The sequence below is a fragment of the Cygnus atratus genome, chromosome 17 (assembly GCF_013377495.2).
Source record: "Cygnus atratus isolate AKBS03 ecotype Queensland, Australia chromosome 17, CAtr_DNAZoo_HiC_assembly, whole genome shotgun sequence".
Classification (NCBI taxonomy): Eukaryota; Metazoa; Chordata; class Aves; order Anseriformes; family Anatidae; genus Cygnus; species Cygnus atratus.
The window spans coordinates 10703799-10730165 of NC_066378.1; the positions used below are offsets into that span (position 1 = coordinate 10703799).

At 39.8% G+C, this 26367-nt stretch overlaps 1 protein-coding gene across 3 annotated transcripts in view; it reads right to left on the bottom strand.

Moving 5' to 3' along the window:
* Positions 1-22728, bottom strand: part of TMEM132C (transmembrane protein 132C) — a 200755-nt gene extending 178027 nt beyond the window's left edge. The window contains exon 1 of one of the 3 annotated variants that reach the window (XM_035564993.2): positions 22371-22728. In XM_035564993.2, the coding sequence (XP_035420886.1) occupies positions 22371-22467 (97 nt within the window). In that variant the 5' untranslated portion in view covers positions 22468-22728. Of the gene's footprint in view, positions 1-6689; positions 6737-22370 lie in introns of those variants that run through there. The other 2 variants (XM_035564992.2, XM_035564994.2) reach the window with 2 other exon arrangements.
* Between the last annotated feature and the right edge of the window lie 3639 nt (positions 22729-26367).

The window sequence follows — 26367 nt, forward strand, 5'->3', positions numbered from 1 at the left end:
GAAGAATCACCACCCATAAATAAGCGCTCTCTCAGCAGATGAAGTTACAAGCATTACTGCAGGTATTCCCAGAGAAAAAAAAAAAAAGATATGAAGAGATTTAAATGGCATCACAAACAGGGAGATGGAAAAAGAACAGATTCTGCCAGGAAAGGAATGGTGATTTCCAAAGGGGGGGATAGCAAGATGAAGAGGAGGAGTGGAGAGCAAAATATTCTGCCTCCAATCCTGAGCTGCTAAAGATGAAGGGATCTGCTTATTTCAGGGGTATCTATCATCACACTGGTGATTAGCACGGAATGATGTGCTGTGTGCTGTTTGGATCCACTCCTCCCCCTTCTAGACACTGCCTTCCCCCATTCCTACGTACCTGGCAACATTCCCTAGATCCTCAGTAACAGCTGGAAGAGAGAATACCAACTCTGTGCAGGCTGAATGGGGGAGAGTGCAGAAAGACAGGGAGGGAGAGAGACATGAAATTACTTTCTCATTCAAATGTGAAAATCCAGAGAAAAAAAGTGAATCCAGAGAATGTGAAAATAGCAAGGGTACAAGCAAGGACAGAATAGAGCCTTAAATATTTAAAGTCTTCTTTGAACCTTTCACACTAATCATTTAAGCCAACCCAACATCTTAAAAACCTCAGGAATTATCCAAAGCCTTTGTTAAACCAGTTCTAAGGATACAATCAGTTTCTCTCCTCCCCTGACATCATGCAAAGTGACTCAGGCAGCAGTTAATAAATCTAAGTCCCTGTGATGGATTTTGTCTTCCACAGAAAAAAAAGCTGGGGAAGAAACCAGAAATAAGAGAATCTGAGGAAAATCTATTCACTAATCGGAGGAACCATAGTTAAATTCAGCTGGTGAACAGCAGACTGGCAAAGGACTCAGAGACTGCTTCCGAGTGCACTGTCACAGCTTTGTCCGGTTTTATATCAAGTAACTCAGTCAAAAGGGCAGCATGTTCTTTTCTGCACCTACCCAGCACTCATAGTCAGACCTTTTAGACTCCTCTTTTTTTTTTTTTTAATCCATTCAAACCACTACCCTTTGAAAAAAAAAAAACAGGCTCTAATTCTAAAATTTCTCAATGCCAAAAATGCAAGAAATGACTTTCAGGCACATCTGTAATCAGCATGTCGTTGTGGAGAAATCCCCATGTTCCATAACAAAAGTATTCAAGGTGAAAGATAGTCACTTCTTTTCAGCACTGATCTCTCCAGAACACTTCGCCATAAACTCACTTAAAAAAAAAAATTAGGAGCCACAGAACAAAGGAATCTTTCCCCTATAAAACAGAAGGTTATGAACAAACCCAAGAACAAAGACTTGCTGAAGAGTGGAAGGGGTTAAAAACTGCAGAGAATGAAAAAGACAGCTTAAAAAGCACTACTTCAGTTAATGTTAAAACACCAATTTCAGTCCATTTGTGCCTTCAGAGGCATTCTGGTTTTAATTTCTCCACTGAAACCAGGAGATGTCTCTACGAATCATCAGAATGCACATACTACGGCATAATCAGCTTGTTCTGGGCACGAGATACAGCATACATTGTGGCTGCAATGCATCTCAAGAAATTATGGAATCTTAGAGAGGAAGCAGCTAAATGCACAACTTCGTGATTACTCAGAAACACAGCTTTCAGTATTGAAATTGGAAGGGGGATGGAAGAGAACAACAGCATTTATGAATCCTGAGTAGTACCAGTGTATGAACAACAGGGAAAAACATATATAATAGAGGCAAAAATCTTCAGAGAATTATTATCTAGTTACTGTCATTGCATATAATCAAATAGATGTTTTAATACTGTGACAGTATGTTAGAGACAGCTGTAATAATTACAGCTTTAACAAGCTCTAACACAAAACACGACGATATGGCAGTGTCACGCTCATCTTCACTCAAGCTGTCCAACTGAGAAGGGAGTCGTGCTTATATTAGCTTATATTAGTGCACTACTTATCTAGTTTCTAAAAGCAGAATTAAAACCTTCTGCCATGTGCTGACACCTGGCCACTGTCCAGCTCGTACTTCATTTAGTATTATCACTGAAAAATGGAAGGCCTAAGCTAAACTGGACAGAGATGAGAAAGACAGTTGCCCATTACTGTCAGTTTATTCTACATAACTACTCCTGCAGCCTTCAGGAGATGGGAAACCTCCAGAAATCACTTGTCAAGAAAAATCAACTTTGCTGAATTCACCAATTTAGGCTACTGGTCCCCTTCTTTTATCTCCTCGACAGAACATGGATTCTGTGCAAGCTGTCTGGATGTAAATTTGATCTCAATGCCAAATATTCTGGGTCTGTAATGTATATCTGATGCATAATCAGCATTCCTACAGTGTGTTTCCTGACTTCAGAACAACAAGACGCGAATTTTGTGGAAATGCAAATCCCACAGGTAGGCTTTACATAAGGTTTCTGACACTGCTTCCCTCCAATCGACTCCTGCTATTCATAGCACAGAAACAAGTCATTCAGCTCTATCCCAGTGATATAATGAAAATAATTGTTCACACTAGGCTAGGCTCAATGCACTAGCTCGGTGACAGGTAATGGTTTTCTAGCTAATAGGTTTACTTTTTGTTATTTTAACCACAGTATTTCGTGTCTGCTTCATTGTTAAATGCTCTTTTCCCATATTCCCAGGAATGTGGGAAATAAAGCGGTAGAAGATTTACTGTTTAAAACATTTGTGAGGCTCCAGCATCCCTGTTTTCTACATTCTAGAAGTTCCCAGAACCTTGGTAGAGCAGCAGTGTTTTACATACCAAGTCTATCCAGATTACAGAAACATGCACGTAGTGGTTTGTTCACCAGTTTGCATACATACCCTCTAAGGTTAATATTAGAAAAGTAATGAGGAAAGAACATAGCAGTCCATAAAAGAAAACGAATAAAAGATCGAGTGGGCAGAGTCATGTATTTCAGCAATGTACTCACCCTGTTTATTAATTAAAAAGGACAGATTTTCAGAAACCTTATAGCAACAGAGGTTCTCATCTATTAACACAATTGAGCACAACTGAGAGGTGCTACAGACCTCTACTTGGTAGAAAGTATTTTTTGATGTCAAGATGAAAAATGTAAGCCACACACTTCCTCTCAAATTCTTATAATTTCTTGGGAAAAAGGGGGGTTAAGAAAAGTACTATCTTAGTCCATCATAAAGGTCCCACACCAAAGGGAGGAAATCTATACCAGTTCTGACATACCAGTATGTCAGTTCTTTGCTAGTTGCCCTGCTGAATAGCTTATTCCATCAAGCTATGGCTTTGCAGCAGCCGTTCCCACAGGCCTAGGGATTGAGAAGAACACAGGTCCTGCAACTCTTTTCCTCAAGAACACCATCCATAAAGTAAAATAAGCATTGGCTGTTAGCCTTCATTACACCTTTCAATCAGAAAGTAAGCTCCAAGTGCCCTCCCTTTACCCAGTCTCACTCTCACTGGGCCTGTTTAGTGCATGTGGGTAATTAAAGTTTTTCTGTTTTTAAAAAACACAATCCAACTGACAGTCTTGTGCTCCAAGAGCTACAAGGATATTAAAAAAGAATGCATACTCCAAAAGGAACTGCAAAAGCAAAATATTCACTCACCTATATCAGCATTTCTAAAACTCAGGAAACACCCTGCAGAGGCTTTTTCCTCCCCCCATTGATTTTTATATTAAAAAAATAAAATCCAGTCTCAAATGAACAAAGATAAGACCATGAACACTCTCATTTTCCTCTAAGCATTCAATTTGCTAACACATTTTAGCTAAAATTCCTGCTTAGTCACGCCTGACACAATCTAGTCTTTTAGGCAAACATCCCCTCCATTCTGTGTGCTGTGGCTGCCAGCCAGTTTGCAGTTGATGTACCCAGCAGTTCTGCTTGTGTCCAAGCACAGCGAGATCTCGTAAACCTGCTCTCATGCATCATTTTTATCCTTGCATATGCTCTCCATTTATAAACAAAGCATATGCATATTTATGTATAGACAAGCCCAAATAGGTGCAAATTAATTTTGAAGATACCAACCAGAAAGAAGTTAGGTACTATAATTAAGGCTACAATCAGGAAATATAGTTATGTCCTGAAACAAATGAATCTTTCCGCAAACAAAGTGACATTCTTCATCCTGGAATTAAAGCTTTGTTGCAGGCTGATTTAAATAAACAGCTCTGTATATATAATATATATTACATGTATATAAGAATAATTTCCCAAAACAGATCCAAACCTCCTGCTTATATGTTAGCATCAGAAATTGATGTTGAAAATACTGTTCAGAAGCATATCCTCAGATAACTTTAAAATCTAGTTCTGCTTGAGATCACAGACAAGGTTTTGTTGAAGAAAAGATGAGCAACGTGCTTTCCTGCTAATCACCATTCTCACTCCCTGATCCTGCCTAATTTAGCTAACTATTGGGTCTTGATATTAAGAGCAGGAATGTGCTAATATTTTCAGAAAGAAAAAAAAGGAGGAAATAAAACATTTTCCTGTTACCTCCAATAGTGCTCTTTTGATGGTAGATGGCAAAGCAGCCTCCACAAAACTCCTACCACTTCCATGGCAGCTGGGCCTTGGGAAGCACGGCAGAAAGCTCAAGGAGCCCAAATCACAAGCGTAATCACTGATGCTGAAGTGAAACTCTCTTCTGCTCTTGGCAGCTAGCAGGCAATTCTACTGGAGTCCAGAAAAGCTGGGAAAGCTTCTCAGCTCTTCAGGCCACCAGTAACCACTTCTGCTCCTAGTACAATGCAGCTATGTCCTGCCCCTCTCAATATTCTGAAAACCATTAGGTTTCAGTTCTCTTCCTAGCTCTCTGATGCCTGAAGCTGCACGGATATCAAGTTTCCTTAGGTTGAAAGATCACTCAATACCTCCAAATGTTTAAATCTTTCTTCTCTTCTACAAGCAGCAATTCCTTTCTTCAATCATGCCTGCTCAAAGTTTTTCCAGAAGTGCAACAGAATAGCTCCTGCTCTGGAAACTTAATTGTTTCCCCCAAATGTGATTAATTTTGGAGTGATTATTTTAAATATAGTTGGTCTGTTGCCTCCGCTCTAATTACATTTCTCTTGTCAATTAATTAAAACCATGCTAAATGAAATACCAGTTTTTATTTAAAGTTTAGGGGAAAAAAATGTCATGGGATACAATTAGATGTTACCAGACGTGATCTCAGCAGGTTTTCAATTATTCTATGTATAATAGGTCCCTAATTCAATACAAAGCTGGAATTAAGAATGTAATTAACTTGTGGCATTCTACTGATGTCATACACCACAAGAACACATAATGAGCTACAGTTTTTTAGTGCAGGATCCTTAATGGATTGGTCTGTTTCATTGAGAACGAATTAGGTACATAAAAATAATTTATTATGGGAACTTGGCCAACATAATGGCCACATTTAAAAAACAAGCAAAATATAAAACAAGAGGCAATAAACTTTGTCCTGCCAAGGGCAATCTGGCCAGAACCCAAACCTGCATCTGGTACCCATGGCATGGAATTGATGGACTCGCCTTCGTATGTAACAGGGCTCACTGCCTGTGTCTACACAGCTCTCAAGGACAGGTCTAGGGATTGGCAAGAAGCACAGCATAATTGCAGATGTGTCTACTCATAAACTGGATGTGGGTAGGCTGTCTGAGCAGGAATAGCAGCAAATTAAGCTGCCTGATGTTGTTTTGGTGATATACTGAGCTGTTCTATGTACAGAGCAGACAGTCCCATGTGCTTTACAGATCTTCCAGACCTGAATGAAGCAGAGCTTCTGGGTTCACTGTCTGTATTTAAGCTCTGGATTTCAGTCTGGGTTTCATGACATACTATGATGCATCCACTCCGTGCTATCACTCACTGAACTTATGAGAAACCCTCGGGGTCAATGCTGCTTATCAAAGGAAAGCTTATGCTTCTGGAACAGACTGCATTGCTGCACTGTCTAAATCAAAGATCTCTGTTCTCAGTTACAATTATTTGAACACCACCACGTTTCCCTATATTTTTTTTTTTTTTTACTTTTTTTTTTTTTAAATAGATGACATTTAAGGGGAGCAAGAGGGAAGTGAGAAAATAAGGTAAGTCTGAGGAAACTAAAACAGGTTCCAGAAAACATTAATAAGCTATCAGAACTACAAAAAAAAGACAATCTATGGTAATGTGGTAAAAGCAGAACAGCCTACAAAGTTGTTTGTTTTTTCTTTCAAGGAAGTCCTCTTGCAAAAAGCACGCTAGGATAAAATCTGACTTATCAGCTAAGGAACCTCCTGCACTGCAGTTGATGTTAATGTGCAAGTAAGCAGATGAAAATACCATCATGTAAGGCACTGACAGGAACTCTATAAAGTATCCAGAAACTCTGTAACCATTGAATAGACTTCTTAAAGATACCTCTGATTTTCTGTCTAAATACTTGATTCTTTCCTCTTACACAAAAAAAAAAAAATTGAGTGCCTTTGTGCCCTGTATCTGCTACCTTCTGAATGTTATTACCACCTTGACATTCAAAGAACAAAGTTTTCCTTACAGTCAGCTTTCCATGTAACTTCTTCCTACAAAAACAATCAGGAAAAACCATTCAAGAAAGTCTGCAAATAGGTTGTCTCTACTCCACTCTTGCCTTAAAGAAATGCATTAAATTAAGAACTGGGAGAGGTTCGTACAGTATTGACTTTCTTACCAAACACAGGTCAGTACCATTTCTTCACCTTGAAGGCACTCAGCCTTTTCTGCAATGCTTTGAATCCTCTTTCCCTGGGAGTGGCAAATAACTTTAAGGGATTCTATAGATCTGAAATCTGTTGGGAAAAAAATGGAAAGTAATAAAGCAGGAAATGATAGAAGCCTACACAGATTAATTCCACTACATTTAGTTGTTTAAATGAGGTGCTCTTTCAGCTCTCCCTATAATCAATGAAGAGGCTTTATCTCACCTGAAACCTACTGAAAGTCATCCTATGAATGTGCTTCTAAATCAGAGATACTTCTGAAACTACTCAGAGCACATGCAGCAAGCCAGAAAAATGGCCACACTTAACTTTCCTAGTTTATAAGGAAGCATAGCTTTGATTTTCTTTGTCCTGCAGTCTGTTCAAGGACTAATGAAGAGAAGCCAAAAGGTCACAGGTCCTTCTTCCTATTACCTCTGTGGCTGCTAAGTTTCCAAAACACGCACTGTTTGAAGTGGGTTGTATTGAGGGTCCACCACCATCCCCTGAAGATGCACCAGGTATTCTAACGTTCTTCCACTGAACTTTTCACTTCTGTTTTCTTTTGTTTCCACACATCGTTTTCTGTGTGGAACTGTCAGCTAGTGAAATGTAAACAAATATTGACCTATCCTACACCAAGACACAAGTCACTTGAATGTCATTAAAATAAAAACATTCAAGTTCATCTACCCACTTGGAGGAAAAATATTGCCAAGTAGTTATCACGTATAGATATGTTGAAAAGTTACCTGAGAAACCTCTACTAGTTTTCTGAAATATTCCAATAAGCCAGATCCAAACACTTTCTTTATACTCTTTGCACACTAATGCTATCAGTATTTGATCAAAATAGAACTGCTCGAGTTGATAGCTTTACTTAATGGCAAAGGTTCTTTGAATCATGACATGTCTTTCTGATGAAAGTGGCACTGAAATAGTCCAAGTTCAAATCCATTCCCATGTACCAGGGTCTTTCTTTAAGATTCTTACTCTTTTTCCACAGCTTAAGATGTTGGCACTTCATGAATCAATCTCAAAGGATATTAAAAGCAGCAGGAATAGCCTACAATGAGCCAGAAGGTTTCTTCACAAAAAGAATGTTACATTTGCCAAGTAAAGCACTAAAAAAAGTAATAAGGAAATCCAGACTTAAACTTAATTCATCCCCACATACATATGCATTAAGATACGGCCTTTAATGACATATTCTTTCTTCCAAATAACTTCTTCCTACGGCTGGAAGAATAGACAGCTGCTCACCATTTCTTTACCATCATGTATAACCTATACACTAATTCAAGACTATTTGAAGTGTTGCACAGAATTATTTCTATTCCAATAAGCTTTTCTTGCTACTATACAGAGCATATCAGAAATATTAATAAAATTACTTGCACAGCACTTTCCTAGAACAGAATTTTCTATAATTTTTAGGAGTGCGAACTGCAGTACTGCTAAATTAGTAACTAAACTCAGAAGTATCTGCTAATACAGACTCCTTATTTAGAAAACTTATAGCCTGATTTTCTGAAGAATACAGTATTAGCATAAGTTCAGAGTAAATCTCTCGCTTACTTTAAGGACAGCTCTTTAAAAAAAAAGTATGTAAGGATAATGTACAAATCTGTTTTCTTTCCAGCATCACACTAATGCTGTGGCAGGAACAAGAACATAATATAACTCCCCAGAGCCCTACTAAACTCCTTTAACTACCTTTATCTTCCTACAATCTTTGCTCCTTCCATGAGCTACAAGCTAATCTGCAAACTCATCCAGCTACAGTAAATAAAGACAAAGAAGGGATTCAGAAAATGAAGTCCTGAATGCCAAGGGAAGTTTCTGAGTAGTAACATAACATGCTCTGAACCATATAACCCCTACCTATCTCCTTTCTGTAGCTTGCATTTGGCTCATGAGCCACTCATGTGGTCTTCCTGAGGGGCTACTGAAAATATTCCAGGACATTGTCACCAAGTACAAAAAATAACAACAAAACAGTGACAGCCACAGAGGCTATTTATGCTCTGAAATACCAAAGTTCCTCTCTGTCTAGATAAAGAAGTTAAACCCATGCTGAGCCTGCTATATCTACACACCTTCTGCTTCTGTAACAAATGAAGCAGAAGTCCACAGACAATAACGGCCTTCAAAACAAAATCTGGGATTTTTTCCCAGGAAGCTATCCATCCTGTGTATGAAATGAGACAGCAGACCTGCAGATAACCACCTGTTCCTTAGCTCTTGTCATGCCCCAAGATTGCTTCCTCCCCCTTTTCTGCATGAAGTGGAAAAAGAGGAAGGAGGCATTCTGAGAGCACACAAGAGCCTCCCTGGCTCCCCAGCTTTTGCCCTGAAAGGTGGGGCTATGATGGCTTATGACAGTCAAAGGGAATCATCCCCAAGAAAACACACGTCACCTTTATCTGAGATGCAGCGTGCTCCACAAAGACAACATTCTCAGAACAACACAGAATTGAGAGAGTGGCAGCTGAATTAAGAACAGACTAGACACAATTTTCAGACTTAGAACTCTGGCAACTTTGAATAGATTATTCATGGAATTAACTCAAAAGTTATATGCCTTCACAAACATTTTTATCCCCATTTTTATGTGTGTTTTTTTTTTTTTTAAACGCAGGGACGTGCTTGCAGGAGTTATCTGCAGTCATGAATCTTAGTAAAAATGAATGCTAGCATTCATACATCATCATCACTTCAGAAAGAGATTACAGAAAACACCATTTATCTTTGCCTCTAACAGTGAAAATCACAGGATTTCACCCAAGTAGATCTGCTCATGGAAGTGATTCTAATTGGCTAGAACTCAATTTCTAGCTGGCTTTGTTCTTGGAAACAACTGAACCACTTCACAGAAACTTTCTCAAATCAGTCAGAAAATATGCAGCATGGAAAACTTCAGCTAAAACAGTTACAGCTTGAGAAAGCCCCATTTTAAGAAGGTATTATAGCAAAGATTGCTAACCAATTAATCTAAATGTCATTTTCTGATATTCAGATATTTGCCATTCAGATAACATTGTGACTAAACTTGATTTTTAAACTACCAAATCAGGCCAAAAACTAAAAAAATATTATTTCCCTGACTTTTTTACTATAGTACCAATCCATTAAGAAATATCACATATGTAACGAATTAGACCACAGACCTTTCATCTCAAACTGCTTTGAAATGTTGCTTACTAAACCCACTAGAGTTAGTTTTTCCAGTGAAGAAAGATTTCTTCACTAAGTCTTCACATTCTGAGTAGTCCATGTGTTTTGCATTTTCTGTTTCTCCAAAATTATTTCCTTAAAGCTTACGCTATTTGATTTCAGTTTTAGTTTTAAGTTATGACTGGGGGGGAAGCAGGCAGAAAGGCAGAAATGCATATTCACCCTACATGCATATATAGTGCTATTTACATTGTAGCATGTTAGAATTTAAATTTCAATATAAACCCAAAGATGTCTTCAAAAATTAATAGAAATTAACAGAGGCTGGCAACCCACAACTTACTTTCAAGAGGGTGGAAGGTTGGATGGGATATGTCAGTGACAGCTTTAAATATCCAAACCCCTAAGAACAGAACAGGTTACAGAATGTGAGCTTTCCAGCTATGCCCTCTAACATTTAATGCAAAGAAATACTAACGGTTGCTTTGGTTGTACTTTGTTTCTACCAGCCCCCCTTTCATATCACTCAGCTATTTCAGGTAGAAAGGAACACTAACATCCAGGAGTACCGAGAGCGAGTTGAAGCCAGAAAGCACTACATGAACAATTAGTCGATAAAGCCATAGATAAAGTAAACAGCTGTTGTGCTGACAGAGCTTCCACCAAAACGTCAGAGCTTCTCTCTGTGCCTCCTGAAACCCTGTGCAGGGCTACAGCAAGACATAGGATAGAATAACTGAGAGCTCTGGGTACATTTTACTATGTTAGTTTTCACCCAAAAGAAAAAAGAAAGCAAGGATAAGTACATTTAACTTGACTGTTACAAGTAAAGGAGTTTATCTGGATTAAATATCTTCTGAATTATTTGAACACAGATGCCAATGAGTTGTTTTAAACGTTCTCCCGTGAAGGACACTGAAACAGTGTTTTTCAAACAGTATTTACCACTTATAAACAGACTAATTAACAGAAAAATATTTCCAAAATCGTTTCAACTCTGACAGGGTCTAGCAGTGCCAAATGAGATCTGGCATCTTGAACTAGTTCCCCTCTTCCAGCAAATGAATATACGTAAATGCTGCAAAAGAATACAAAACTGTTCTTTGCCCATGAATAGCACTAAAAATGTCCTCTCCATCCAATCTGTTTCACTTCATAGGGAGAGAAATCGCATGGTAAAGTGAGGTATACTGCAGATACTGTACCTAGCAGCCATGAATTATTAGATGCATACAGAGCAATATACATGTGGGCTGAGATCTGGATGAATGGTAAGCCTCCTACTGAAATATGCAGAGCCAGGGTTTCACATGCAATGTACAGGGCATGAACAAGTGCCCATGGAGTAGAATTTGCTTCATTACAAAAGAGCTAGAACTTGAGATAACAGCTTATGCCAGTGTCTGTAGTTATTCACATACAAGTTCTAACACTAAAATCGAATTTTTAGTTTCAGAAAAGTCCATTCACAAAATAATGAATTACAAAAAGTCGAGAGAAACTAATAAGCACTGGTGACCCAAGGCTTCAATTTGACATACTCTTCTCAAACGTTAAGAGGCTATGCACAAGAGCCACACAGTACAAGAAAGCTCAGAACATTGCTAACATTTAGATGAATCAAACTAACAGTGGTCTAAATACAACGTACGAAGATGAGACATCCTCTTCAGGGTCCAGGTCAGGATCCAAAAATGTAGAGGCACTCAGAACTGTAGGTTCAAGTCAAACTTCACAAATCTCTGCTACTAACAAAAGTGGATCCTTTTCCTCCTCGTGATTAAAACAAAAACATATCAATATAAGTACTCTTCAAATAAACTGTTTGCATTTTATGACTCTCGTGAACAACACTGCCTCAAGGCATGATTTTTACCTCAAACCAATTCTGGCATTACAGCACTACATGATCATGTTTAAATGTCATCAGATGATTCCTGTTAAAGTGTCACAGTTTTGTCACTACAGCTAATTTAATTCCAAATGAATTTTCAAAACCAAGACTAGAGTTCAATGGAAGCCTGAAGCTTTGATGAATTGTGATGCTTTGAGCCTGAAATACAGTAATATCCAAATTTAATCTGTTAAGTAGCCAAGGCATGGATCTATGGTTCTTTGAATAACTGTGTGTAATGTAATAAGGACCTTCCAGATGGACACTGCACTACACATCTTTCCAGATCAGCATTTGCCTTTCCAGACCACCACTCTCCTTTCATCCAGAGTATGTGATGCTCCAAATGAAAAAAAAAAAAAAAAAAAAAAAAAAAAACACCTCACAATATACTAAACCCTACTGTTACACACAACTGGAAAAATTTGTTCCATTATTTTGCTGATGTTCCAAAGCACAATACATTAACTTACAGCCTCCATCTGGAAATATGACTAAGGAGTACATCCAGTGAATTGGTGAGTACCATCACGTGATATTGGTCTCATATCATGGTAGGTATTTCTGGGTAAAATTGAAACAGTAATAATTCACATTGCTATCTAATCAATTGCAAAACTTGTAAAAACTTGCAATTTTACCTCAAAGAAAATATTTTTTTTCTACCCACATTATAACAGAAAGGTAATCAAATGCTTTAGTCATTCCTGTCTTACAGATGAACAAAAGAAATCAGAGGTTACCTAAGCACTCACATTTACACACACACAACTGAAGAGAGAACTAAGAAACATGGCAACCCTGCTTACAATTTCTTCTTCCCTTTTCCCTCTAAGATAGAATGACACGAAGACATGTTAAACAAATATATAGAAAGACAGTACCTTAGTTCGGTATTCTTCTAATAGATTTTTCTGACATTATTATTGGGATGATTAGGAACAAGAGAGGCATAAAGTCATTTAAAGCAGTATCAGCTCAATAATATTTCTCACAAAAGACAGCCCTTTTTGAACACGTAAAAGAGGAAAATTAGAGTTACCTTGCTAAATAAAACACTTTTTAAATCGTAAGCTTTGTCGTGAGAGTGAGATTCAAATATATACAATAAAGATACACCAGGACAGACAAAAGAGACTCACCAAGAACAATCACCAACTCATGTAATGTCACTTCAGCTTTTACAAGAGGAACAAGCTTTACACTTCTGTTAGGCACGTGCAGCTCCCTTTGAATATTCACTGCCAGACTGCCTGATGTAGAAATTCACTAAGCAAGCATTTTATAGCACAGAAAATGTGGAGTCCTTTCTAGTCACGTTACCCATACTCTGCATAACTCAGATCCAAATCACAAATTACAGCTGTCCACAAAGAAAATCATCTTCTGTCTGATCGGTCCATTATTGGACACCAGGGGCAGTGAAACAAGATCAAGTATCAGAGTACCCACCAGTAGAGCATAGCAGATTTGAAAAAAAAAAAAAAAAAACTAAATTAAACTCATCCTTGAAAAGGCAGAAGTGCAAGTATTGACAACCTAAATTTACTAATATATTTGACAAAAGTGTAATACAAATTGTCCTTCTACAAAATTTTACATAAGTTTCATACAAAACAGAAGCCCTCCTCAGTTTTCATACTCACGCTATTCACATGCAGGTGTCCACCCTCCCTAAGGGGCAGCCAAATTCAATCTCCCTTTTCCTTGATGTTCTCATCAGTCAAAATTAAGAGGCACTGAAATGTCAATATTATATTACCTTCTCCACAGCAGTTATTTATTGTATTTGCTACTCTTTATTTCATGCCAGCAGAGTAATAAGTCATTTGATTCTACAGAGTACAAACAAATATTCTGGATCTTTCTACTGAGATGTGAAATTAAAAAGAAAAAAAATCAGTTCTTAAAAAAAATTAAGTCAGGTTTAAAAGATTAAAGATGGCTAAGGCATAATTGTGTTCTCTGCCATAATTGTTTTCTCTCACCAACTGAGAAAATGCTGAAGATGAGTGCATGTACCAAGCATGCTTTAACAGCCCAATAAATACTGGCCATCAGTCAGGTTTCATTGTCCCAGCACTGGTCCCACTGCATTGTACAGTGATTGTACAAGTAATTCAGTTGCAGACCACAAGAATTAAAGTCGTGAATTAAAACAGAAAACAGCTGGGCCCAACTCCATACCCACTGATGGCAACAGGAAGTTTCTGCCTGATTACAACGGGCCTTCAACGGGCCTTGGGACAGGGCGACATGGCAGCAGGCCTGCTCCCTATTTGTCTAATGGTTTCCTCTTCATATACACCACATCACTTCACAGTCCTTTACTACAGGAACTCCTTCCACAACCCAGGATCTGACAAAAACATGCTAGCAGCTGTGCACTTTTATACCCATTCTGCTCAAGCCTGAGTCCTTCTTTCCATCAGAAAGTGACCTAACCCTGCCCATGCTCCCTGATACATTTCTGCTCATTCTGTCATTCCCGTCCCAGTCCTGAGACATTTCCTTACACAACCTCCATCTTGTTCTGAATGTTTCTGCCTTTTTGCAGGCCCCCATCCTAACCTCCTCCCCCACACCACCTTCCACAATCAGACCCTTCCCTCTGCTTCCAGTCTTCTTCTTCCTCACCCAAATACCTGACTCTCTCCCATCTGTCCCCAGACTGATTCTTGCCCTTGCTAGTTTTCAGACCACACTTTCCTGCATCATTCTCCTTCTGCTCACCTTGCTTCCCACCTTAAACTCTTGTTTTTGTTCTTCCTTTATTCCTATGAAGCAATTTCATCTTCCAGTAAGTCCGCCCTGCAGCTAGGAAGGGGGACAGAGCATTGGGAACACAAGGATGGACAGCGACCCTACCCATACCTTACGCTTTGCCCAGCTCAGACTTCTCTGCAAGGAAAGTAGAGCTCATTCCTATCATGTTGTAGGCCTAGTGCAAGACAATTTTCATAGCATTTAACTGTAACGATGCAACAAATTTTTCCTTGTTGTGTGCAAATTCATTCTTTCAAGTATTTCTGACTTGACATCCCATCAAACCAACCTCAGACTTCTTTCAGTGATCTCACAAGACCCCTTTCCTGAGGAGTTTCATAGGGGTACGAGCACTTCTCACAGAAGAGGTCAGCAACTATTTTTAAACAAAGGAAAATCCACACTACCCCTCCTCTCCCTCTACATAGCTCTGTTTTGTAAACCATTGAACTCTTGGCTCAAGTTTTGGAAAGAAAATTTACTCAGTCTGAAGCAGATGCTTGGCATGGAATATTTCAGCTGAAACAGTTAATGACTGGAAAACTTAAATTAAAACCAAACTCTTTTAATGACAGTTTTAATAACAAGCAGTGCTACTAGTCCTGATAGTAATAATAGACAAAAAAAAGTTGTTGATGGGGGGTTTTGTTTTTTATTTTGTCCTTAATTCAATAAAACAATTTAGTCATCAAAAGCACATTCTACCTGCGTGTAGAAATGGCACTATATTAATGTAAACATCACTTATTTATATAGGATCAACAAGAGAAAAAACACCCAATACAAAAAAAAAATAAATCAAAGCTGCGTGGTTCACCAAGTGTTCACTCTCTAACCTCTCAGCGTTTAATATCCTGCATTGGATATATAATGTAAGCAATTCCCATAATCTCTTCTCTTACTGTGTTGTCACATGAACAAATTAAAGCCATACTGCTGTAAGTGTTACGCTGCAGTACTGTAATCACTTAAGCCATTTCCCCCCAACTTGGGCCTATCTTTTTTTTTTTTTCCTGCTATTGCTTATACAAGCAGTCAGTTGATCCCACGGTGATACAAACTTGCCCTTTATGAAAAAAATATTGTATGTGCTTTATCTCCCTGAAGCAGCTTAGAGAGGAATGCATGCCAGTGCTGGCACAAAAAGAGGGTTGTTCAGTTTGGGCAAGGGCAGAAACCTGGCAGCACCAATTTACATTGGCTCAAGCTGGTGAGGAACTGTACCCTCAGGCAATACAACTGGTTGGAAAATGGAATTTCACAAGGACAGAAACTGTAACATTTTGAAGTTTGTTTTCATTCTCAATGAGAAGAAAAAAAAGTTAAATTGTTATGTGAAGGTAAAATGCTTTTCAGAAGACATTTGAATGACAAATCCTTTCATAGTAGTCATATCGAGCTGATTCATTTCTGCAATATGAAAACAATAAATATTATTGAAAAATACTAATGATGTGCTCTATATAGTATCTATGCTCTTGTCAATTCATATTTGAATACTTTTACTAGAAGTAAAAAAAAGTGTGTTTGCATCTAAATTTTGCTTTGATAATTTTTAAAGGAAACTTTCAAAGTAAAAAAAGGAAACTTTTTACCCCTTTCTCCCCATTTTGTTTTGTAATTTTATCAGTTTTTAAAATATTTTTGAAGAAAGAACGGTTCAGCTGATTTATTTTTTTAATCAAGCGAAGAAATAAAGCAATTACCTAAGCAATACAACGTTAGATGTATCATTGTAGATACATTTCAACATCTGTGATTCTATGTTGCAGTTAAAGAGCAGAATCTAGTGGACCAACCCCTCTGTTGCATCAGTATCAGGGGATATCAGCTTACCTTTCATTTACTTAAGACTTCCTCTTCATGCACAGAGAAACTGACTTTTACATGTGCTCAGGAGACCATTAAGGATTTGTTCTATTCAAAAGCATAAGCTTCTTTTAAAGTGACTTTCCAAAAAAGAGAAGTTCTCCCCCCAGATTTTATTCTTATTTAAGTTCAAAGTTTTCACACAAAAGTCAAATCCCTCATCATTATATTGTGACTTAGTTTGCCTCAAATTACTGAAAAGGCTAATTCACTTAACAATTCCGTCTTCCCTCGCAGCAAGTTTGCATTTCCCAATCTTAAACTATACAACAAAAAGCAGCGAACACCCAAATGCTGGTAGCAACAGAAATTAACGAATAGAATAGCACTCTGCTAAATTTATGATAAAAATATGACACCATTACAAAATACTAGTGTCTTTCTAAAAAATCTCACCTTCAATAAAGTTTGTAGAAGACAGCTGAAAATGCTGTATGAGAGGAAACAACAAAAAAGGTGCTTGACCTTAGGCATGACACTTGTAGCACCACTGGATGATAAAATCAGATTAAATTCTTACTACAGTACATAATAAAAGCAGCGTTCAATTAAGGAGACTCATCTAGCCATTTACATCTGTCAAGCTGCTGAAGCTGCAGTCGTAAAAGAACACTTTTGATAATGACAGTGGAACTATGATTAGTATGATCTGTGTTATTCAAGCAAAAGAAGTGCCAGAAGAGGTTGTCTCTGCACATGAAGTTACTGACCCAAGATGTCAGTGATGCAATAGTAAGACATTAGCACATTTCTGAAGTGTAGTGGCAAAGAACCACTTAGTCCAAATGTACTTCCCTAAAGAAAAATTCAGCTAATTGGCCGGTGGTGCAAATATGCCTATAATTTTAGTGATGGGGATGACACTTTGTTTATGGAATTCAAGCTCAATAGATTAATATGTTTTAGAACAGCAAAGAAAATAGAAGAGTAAACTTGCTGGGTCATTTCACTAGATAGAACTGAAAAGAAAAACGGTGACCTGAGGCTGTGTATTGACCCCAAAAATGTGAACAAATAGATAAAGAGAGAGTATTTCCATTTACTAACTAAAACAGATACAGGCTTTACTGGAGTAAAATTATTTCCCGAGCTAGATGCATCCGCAGGCTTTTACCAGATACCTCTAAGTGAGGAGACTGCAGAAGCTATGAACTTTCAATGCACCATTTGTCCGTCCCTGTTTCAAAGGGGTCACATCTGTCACTAGAGCCTGAGCCAGTCCACAGAACACAAAACAGTACAACTGCTTGAAGAGCTGAACACTGTGAAACTGTTTTGCTAGGGTACTGAGTCTGCAAGGAAGGCTGAATAAAATATAAAGGACTCAGGCCTGCAAGAGCAAGTCAGGACAAGAGCTTGACCTAGACAACGGCAAGTTTTCTGGCCAGTAAGTTATTGCATATCACTATGAAGGACAGAGCACCCAAATTTCAGTCAAACGCCTAGAGTTAGCATCTTATAGCATCACAGATTATTTTCTGTATTTGTATCACTGTAGCATTTAGATATTAAGAACTAAAAACATCTCCCTGGAGAAAGTGGCCAAACCAGGATCAAAAACTAACAAACCAACAACGAGACGAGCACAGTGAACAAGAGCCCAGGAAAGTAAGAAGGAAATGACTGATCAATGTTCAGACAGCAAGGCAGCGGTATTCCTGACAGTGGAGGCAGCACCTGATTCCTGCTAAACAGCTTTCCTTTCACTAAATCCACTCTCCTCTTTGGCATCAAATCCACCCCGTACACACTAAACGTCTCCTTCAAACCGATGGGTGAGTTATTTTTGTCATTCACCCACAGTGTGTTTGCTTTCTGTCTTACGTCCTCAGTTTAGCTTTTTAGTATCCATATTAGATGATTTTCTATAGCTGTCTTTACACACTTCTTTGAAGTTCTCTCAACTTGTTACTATATTACTTTACCTCTTTTATCATGCCGGGCTTTTTTGTCTCTCTCACAGCAGCTAGAACACATCTAAGTACCGCCTGTCAGACGTGAACTACTGCCAAAACTCCCAGTGTGGCAGCACAAATTGGCATGCAGCATATGATCAAATCTTAGAGTTTACCAAAAACTTGAAAATTAGAACAGGGCAACAAATCTGACACCTCTTCTGTGGTGTGGTCACACACTGAAGATTTCAAACTTTCATTTACTTGTCTCCAGACTAACTGCCTTGAAGAGACATGACCCTAACCACAACTAAGAACAACAGCTCTGAGATATTTACTGCAGAGGGGCATTACCTTGAAAACCCTGCCTAGGAAAGTTTGTATGCCAACACTTCTAACAAGTTTACCATTATTTATAGAGCTTCTAGCTATTCATTACAAGGCAACTTTTCAGTGGTGCTGAACCACTGCATCACCAGTAGTGTTCAAAAATGCAGAACTAAACCCCAACTCTCGATAAAATCCATATCCTTTAATCTCAGTGAACATGGCTTACCATTGCTTACTAATATTTAGCAATTTAAGAAAACTTAATGCTGTGCTGTTCATTATTTGATTTCATACAAGTGAAAGTTCCACAGCTGGCACAGATACTTAGCTCCACAATTCAGGAGCCAGCTACATATTATGCATTAGAGAAATGATTACTGGTATGACATTTATATCACATGGTCATGCAATTAGACACATGCTTGAACAGACATTTATAATACAACTGTTGCATATTTCACTAAGTACAGTGTCTAATAAACCTTAAGATCTGCTATTAAATATGAAAAGTCAGAATATTAATAGCACTGTCTACATTTTGACAGTGTTATATCTTAGATTAGTCACTTAAACCCTGTGCAGTTATAATTTAACTTAATGCAAGTCCCTGCTGTGTTCTTAGCTACTGCTAACATGATGAAATTGAGAAAGAAAATCTAGGAAGCGTTCCATAACACCGAGGTATGTCATGCTATTGATCTTCCAAAATAACGTACAGAAAAGCCACCTAACTGCTTGAACAATTTAAAATTGGAAGAAAATAAAATTCACAATAAAGAGCTTCAATCAGTTCCCACATCACTAACTAAAACAAGATCTCATTACATGATTTTGGTATAAGCAATAGCAGAGCCAAACCAGGTGTTACACCAACCTCTGGATGCACAACTGTGCCTGCATTTTTGTACAAAGGCTATTTGAGCACCTAAAATTCCTGTAACTCTATGCAGATGTAACATCTGCTCATGTTCAATACTCTCTTGCATGCACGTACTTCTCACACAAATGAATCAATCCTCTAGCTCTACATCCCCAAACTCATTTTCAGGACTTAGAATTGTGTATTTCTAGTTTCCACTGTTCTGTTTTAGTTCACAGATAATATAGCTCAGAATTCCCAGTTGTCTATGCATTATACAATGAAATAGAGCTGTACACTTGCCTTTACACTTATGGTCCAATTCAAGAAAACAATTAAAAATATCTAACTTCAAGCTCGTGAATACCTCCTATTGGCTATAAAGAGGCTTAAGCACATGCATTAGCACTTTGCTGAAAAGAGGTCATTTCCTGAAAGGAATATATATCCACTTGGGATTTACTTGTGTAAATATGATTTCACACGCACTCTCCACCTAGAGAACAGGCATCCAATAATCTGTATGTAAAGCATGCGCGTGTACCTAAATGCGAGAACACTTTTGCACGCTGACTTTTTATACATCCTGGTTTGACTAGAGGCATGGCTTAAATTAAATGCCAAGCTTCTTTCCTGAGATTGAATGAATTAACATTATTAGCCTGATAATAACCACAGCATAATGGCACACTGAGGCCTAAGGCAACATTTCAGGCGAATTTTCTTAGAAATTCAGGCCTGATAGGAGATGCTAATGAGTTCAGAGAAGTAAATATAGCTCTTTAAATAGCAAATGACAACTTGTCTATAATAGTAAGTTTCTCAGCACATTTACAAACGTTTTCACTTGTGAGCTATAAACTGACTTTCATTTAGTTGGACTTTGGCTCTCAAGAACAATCACTATCCTAACACACCAACCAAAGGAGTGCAAATACACAAGGGGGGTGCAAATGAAATGCTTGTTAAGGCCTCACAAGGAAACCATACAAACACGTTATTAAATAAGTTTAATTAACCGGCTCTTTTCTAAACCGTACTGTGCCTAGCAATGCTGAGAGGCAAATTCTCTGCTCAGAAGCTCTGCTTTTCTTCCCTGAAGGAAAGTAATATTTTCTCTTTTATTCCCAAAGAGCGCAGCCCAGCAACTCCTAGCAGCTGCTGCTGGTAGCAGCTGGCTGTGGCACCACTGCTGACTTCTTTACAGCACGGCTGAGTCAACGTTGACCCGGGTTCCAGCAAAGAGAAACAGCTTAATGAGGCTGGGTTGTTTATAACCTCTCACTGCAGCACTTTCTCCCACCCTTAAGAAGCAGCACCTACATATTTCTCTCGTAAAAATATTTTCAGACAGAAAGTGTCCATATATCAGTGCCTAACTCTATTAAGAGTGATGCAAATGCTTATTGGAGAAGATGCATTTGTGACTGTAAAAGCTGCACGGCAGAAGAGAAATATTGCCCTAGAAAAAAAATGCCAAACCCTCCTTACAAGTCTTAATCTCCTGCAGACTCTGAAGGTGAGCATGTGGCTAATAGGATTCTCACCTCCAGACTGCAGCAACCCAAACAAAACCCCATATTTCAGATTCTTCACATCAGCACTTTCACAGCACATTGAGTCACTTGGATGTCCATTAGTTTTAATGTACTATATTAAAATGACTGGCATTAAGAGGCCATGCAATTTTCTGCCAAGTACTCTGCTTTCCCTACCAAGAGCTTACCACAGTACCAAGTACTCTGTTTTCTCTCTGTTTTTCCTGGGTGGGAAAAGATTTACCACCAATTCTACCTTTGTTTCACTTGAGATACTTCTCTACACATCCTGGCTGCCTCTCCATGCAACCACCCTGAGAAAGAAGTCAGCAGGGCTGGACCAAACTGAACAGTGAAGAGTCCTATTAGTAATCTCCTTATGTTAGCCAATTAGCACCACTAATAACAATGGGAATAAGAGCAAAATATATATTTCTTATTGCCCAGGGATGACCACAACAGCTGGAATTGCAAAGACCTTGACAAGTTTCCATCTCCCCGAAAGGCAAGGGGTAGGTGCTGTGTTCAGATGTCCACAACTAACGTGGTCTGAGCATGATCACCAGACATGGAGACACGGCAGTCACCTATAATTCTGCATAGAAACCTGTTTGGATCCCACCCAATTTGCATCCCCGAGTCGCTTTAGAGCGGACTTGCCTTTGTCCAGGCGACTGGCCCCAGAAGCCCAGTGACCAGAGGCAGCAGCAGACCACCCAAATGACCTCCTGCGACCACAGCCCACAGTTGGCCCCGTAACCCAGATAACGGCCACCTTGCCCAGCCCAGGTAATAGGGCTTCTACCCATTCTCTAAAGCTATCCCTGTACAACTCCCGTTTCATTTAAAGGATGCTATTCCACGATCTTAACACTGCCACTGCTCCCCTGGTGCCTCGGAGCTTTCCCCGCTGCCCGTCCTGTCCCACGCTGGGCCCGGGCCCCCTCCCACGCAGAAGGGCCCTTTGCTCCAGGGGGATCTCCGAGATGTGTCTGAACACACCATCACCGCCGAGGCGGAGAGGAAGGAAACTTTCCCCGTTTCCCATTTCAGCCAGATGCAAGCTCGCGAGGTTCTCTCCCATGCACATAAACACGGGGATGGGAGAGAGGGGGGCGAAACTGTAAGACAGAGGAGAAAGAGAGAGGATTTTAAAAGGGAAAATAAAGACGGGGAGAGGAGATAAAGGAAATAACGAGGAGAAAGGAGAAAGGAGGAATTGAGCCCACACGCCGCCGCGGCGCAAAGCGAGCGGCCAGCCTGAGGGGCTTCACCCAGCTCAGCCCGAGCGCGATCGCGACCACCCCGCGGCCCCCCCCGCTTACCTCCGCGGAGCAGGGCCGCCAGGAGCAGGCTGCGGGCCGCCCGCAGCGGGCTGAGAGCCGCCCGGCGGGGCACGGCGCCGCGGGCAGCCCCCGCCATGCCGCCGAGACGGGGACACGTCCCGGGAGCGGCTCCGGGAGGCTCGGCCGCCGCCGCCCCGCTAGCTCCCCCGGCTCGCCATCGCCGCAGGCACACACCGAGACCCCGCTCAGCACCGCTGGGGGCTCCTGCCCATGCCGACCCCTCGAAGCCCTACCCCAGAGCCGGGGGGGGCGGGGGGAGCGGCTGCCGGGACCCCCGGCCCCGCCAAGGAAAACTTTCCGAGCGGAGGGGCTGGGTCGCCCCCCGGCTGCTCGCCGCTAAACACGGGCGCCCTTCGCTGCGGCTCCGCTTCCCGTGCCTTTATCTGGGGGCCGGCAGCAGACGCGCACACACACACAGACGCACTTTTCCCTGAGAGGAGGGGAGCCCAGCCCCGGCGAGGAGCGGAGGCGGTGACCTGCGGGCTGAGGGAGGACCAGCTCCAATCAGGGAACCCACGCGTGCACCGGGCAGCCCGCCCCCGGGGACGGGGTTGCCACCACCACTGTCACCACAACCACCACCATCACCACAGCCGGGGGACCCACCCCCGGGAGCGGGGCATGAGGGACAGGAGAGCCGCGGGTTGAGGGGGGAGCGCCCGGCACCGGGAGGCTGAGGGGGGAGAGCGGGAACCGGTAACGTTCCTGTCACGGAGAGCGCCCGCGGGAAAGCGCTGCTGAGGTGAGACCGCCACTCACAGCGCCTGGACTGTGAGGGGAGAAGAGGTTTGCGAAGCCGACATGGCAGGAGAGGAGAACCTCGGCCCGATGGGGGGCCAAGGGCAGAATGGAGGGGCAGGGCATCCGAATGAAGGCACCCCCGGGCCGGCTGGCCCTGGGGAATAGAGGAAGCCCCCTCAGAAACTATGGGCCGCCTCTGACCTCACATCTTCAGTCCTCCCTTCTCAAGTCCAGGTATAGTGCCAGATATATTGAAAAGAAAAGAACATTACCAAAACAGGAAAGTTTACTACACACATACGCACCCCTCCAGAAAGGGCAAAAGGGATGCATGACAGATTTTGATCACGTTGGTTTGCATGCTGTGCCATTACAGCCCACCGCTAGTCCCTCAGAACTGCTCAACCCACCTGGATTTCACCCATCTCCAGCCCAGCCTCTCACACTTCCATTTCCTTCTGCATAGTTTCATCTTCTAAACATAATTCTCACACCTCATCTTTATTCCCATCTTTTAACTTGATCCAGATAATCCAGCAGGTATCTTTTCTGATATTTTACTCATAATAGAAAATATTGAGTGCAGAAATCCCCGAAGCAGGGAACAACCTACCCTCTGCTTTTGTCTGAGAAATTAGGCCCTCATTCTTCAGATGAAGAGTCACAGCCAGTCAGCTATGACTGGTTAATAAGATAAAATTAGTGAAGTTCTCTCCATCTGTGGTCAGGTAGTGAACAGGTGTCAAAGTTTATCATTAGATATTTTTCTAAATAAAGTGAATAAAGCATGTCTATGCTAATTCTATAAAGCCTATTGTTTACACAAGACATAGTTCCCAATTTGATAAGCCAAGAAAAACTACTTTAAAATAGGGACTTCTGATGAGGAAGTGATGATGAAGGAGCATGCCTGGGACTGTTATGGTTTACATGATTTTATTGTCATAAAAACAGCTGATTCAAATAGAAAAAAAAAAAAACTAATAGCAGCCAGTTCAAATACATTAAAAAAAAAAAAAAAGGAAGAAAGTATATCATATGGATGCAATCCTAAGAGAATTTTTTCACAGGAATGTAAAGAAACATTTCTCAATGAAAAAATAATTCAAACATGTAACAGCTATAGTCTTTTCTGCTTGATTGTAAATTCTGTAGACACTACAAATACTTGTTAGAGGTTTTAAATGTAAGAATCCCGCAGTCAACAGTAAAACACAACAGCTAACAAGCATTTATATCCTGTCTACACTTGAATTTGTAGATAATGTGTATACACAATTCATCTGATTTATAACAGAAAGCAGATACAGTCAAGACAAAAGCCTTTCCAAGGCAACTTTTACCAAGGGACCAAAAAACAATGCAATCATCATTCATAAACTACCAACATTTGTTTTCTTTAAATTGCAAAGAAAATTTCAACATAATGTAAACTAGAGGGAATATGAGATTATTTGGAAATATTGACATGTAGGATTATGTGCTATTTATCATATCCAAACTGGAGTGCATATAACATTATTTGCCTAAAATGATCTGAAGAAAATTTTGGAAATTCCATATAGAACCCATTGGCAGCGACTTTCATGGATAAGAAGTATAGAGATGTCTAAATATAATAGATTTTGCTACAGCTGTCATTATTCCATTGAAATTTGATTTCTTGTCATTGTAGATGCAATATTTTGGAGCCAAAATTGTCAATAGAAGCTATGCCTAAAATCATTTTTTTAGGCTAGTATGTTCCCTTCAGTAAGCATAAGGAAATATAGAACATTCTCAGGAACAAATAGAATGTGACTTGGCCAAAGCTGACTTCTTTCTTAGGGTCAGGCAGACTCCTAAATTTTTCAAAAGTGTCCTTCAAGCTGAAAATGCTACCTACATCAAGGTCTCTCACCAACCCCTCTTTAGATTTTGTCAACCACAATGTTGAAGTCACATGCCAATTCACTGATGCAAGCTGAAAAATGAAAGCAGAAAAAAGAATGCATCAAACCAAAGCACATATTGCAATGTGCAGATAGCAATTGATAGGGGAACTCTAAACCCATGTGCAGAAATTGAGATATTTTGTACAATTTGTATTTTGAAGGTGCACCTGCTGCATATGCGGAAGTTCTGTATGGTAAATATATCTCACCGACATTTCTCAGGCAAACACATGATCATACACTTTGAGGAGTAACATACTGTGTAGGTAACTGAACATTAGAATAGGTACTTACAGCTATCCCATTTGCTATTTTGTTGGACAATAAAAAAGCTATAAGTTTGTCTCATACCGAGCACGGAGATATGTAACATTCATCATAAAAAGGAAAATAGTTGAAGTACAAGATTTTTCACATTTTTTTCTTCATGAGAAAACATGTTCATTTTAAGACAAAAAAAGGGCCATCTTTTGTGCTATGTAGACTTCCAATAACAAAATAAAATCACAAACCCATCAGCCAGCCCTAAGACTGCACTTCAAGCAAAAGTTTGTCAGAAGGAATAATCTGACAGAACTTCAGAAAGCAGATGTTGGGGTTGTGAAGTTGCCAGCAGTTCAACACTCATGACTTAAGTGAGTATAATAGACATTATAGCCTGTGATCTCGGTTTTAATCAGTCTCTAATGAAAACTAATTTTTGACAAATACTCATTAATTTAGCCAAAAAACATAGGTTGTCCTTGATATACGTGAGTGGTTATGGATGTAATCATTTAGCACTAACTACATCTACTACTTGAAGGCCTGTTAAGCTTGATTGCTGTTTTAGCTAGCTACGTGTCGTTATCCTTGGCACTATATTATACATATAGTTTTGTCTATTCATGTGAATTTGAGCAAGGCACCTACTTTACTCCGTAATGTCTTTATGTGTATAACGAGACAATGATCTAAAAAGTTTTATAAAGTACATGGGCACATAGCTACATCTGTATTCTAGAATTCTTTAAAAATTAATAGAACTAGGTAAATAAATGATTTTCTAATTTATTGTGTACCTCTCTGCTCACAAATTGTTTGTAATTATTCAGAATTATACTTTTCTTAACTCATTTAATTTAAATATAGGATTTATTTTTAAATCCATTGAACGGGGTTATGTCCAGTTCACTGCATCTATGCCAAAACTGCATTCTGTGTTGCTCCATGTATATAAGGTTCCAACAGAAAGTAAGGAAAGGTGGTACACCCCAGCTCCTGCCAGACACCTGAGCTCACATAATGGAATAGAGTGAAAA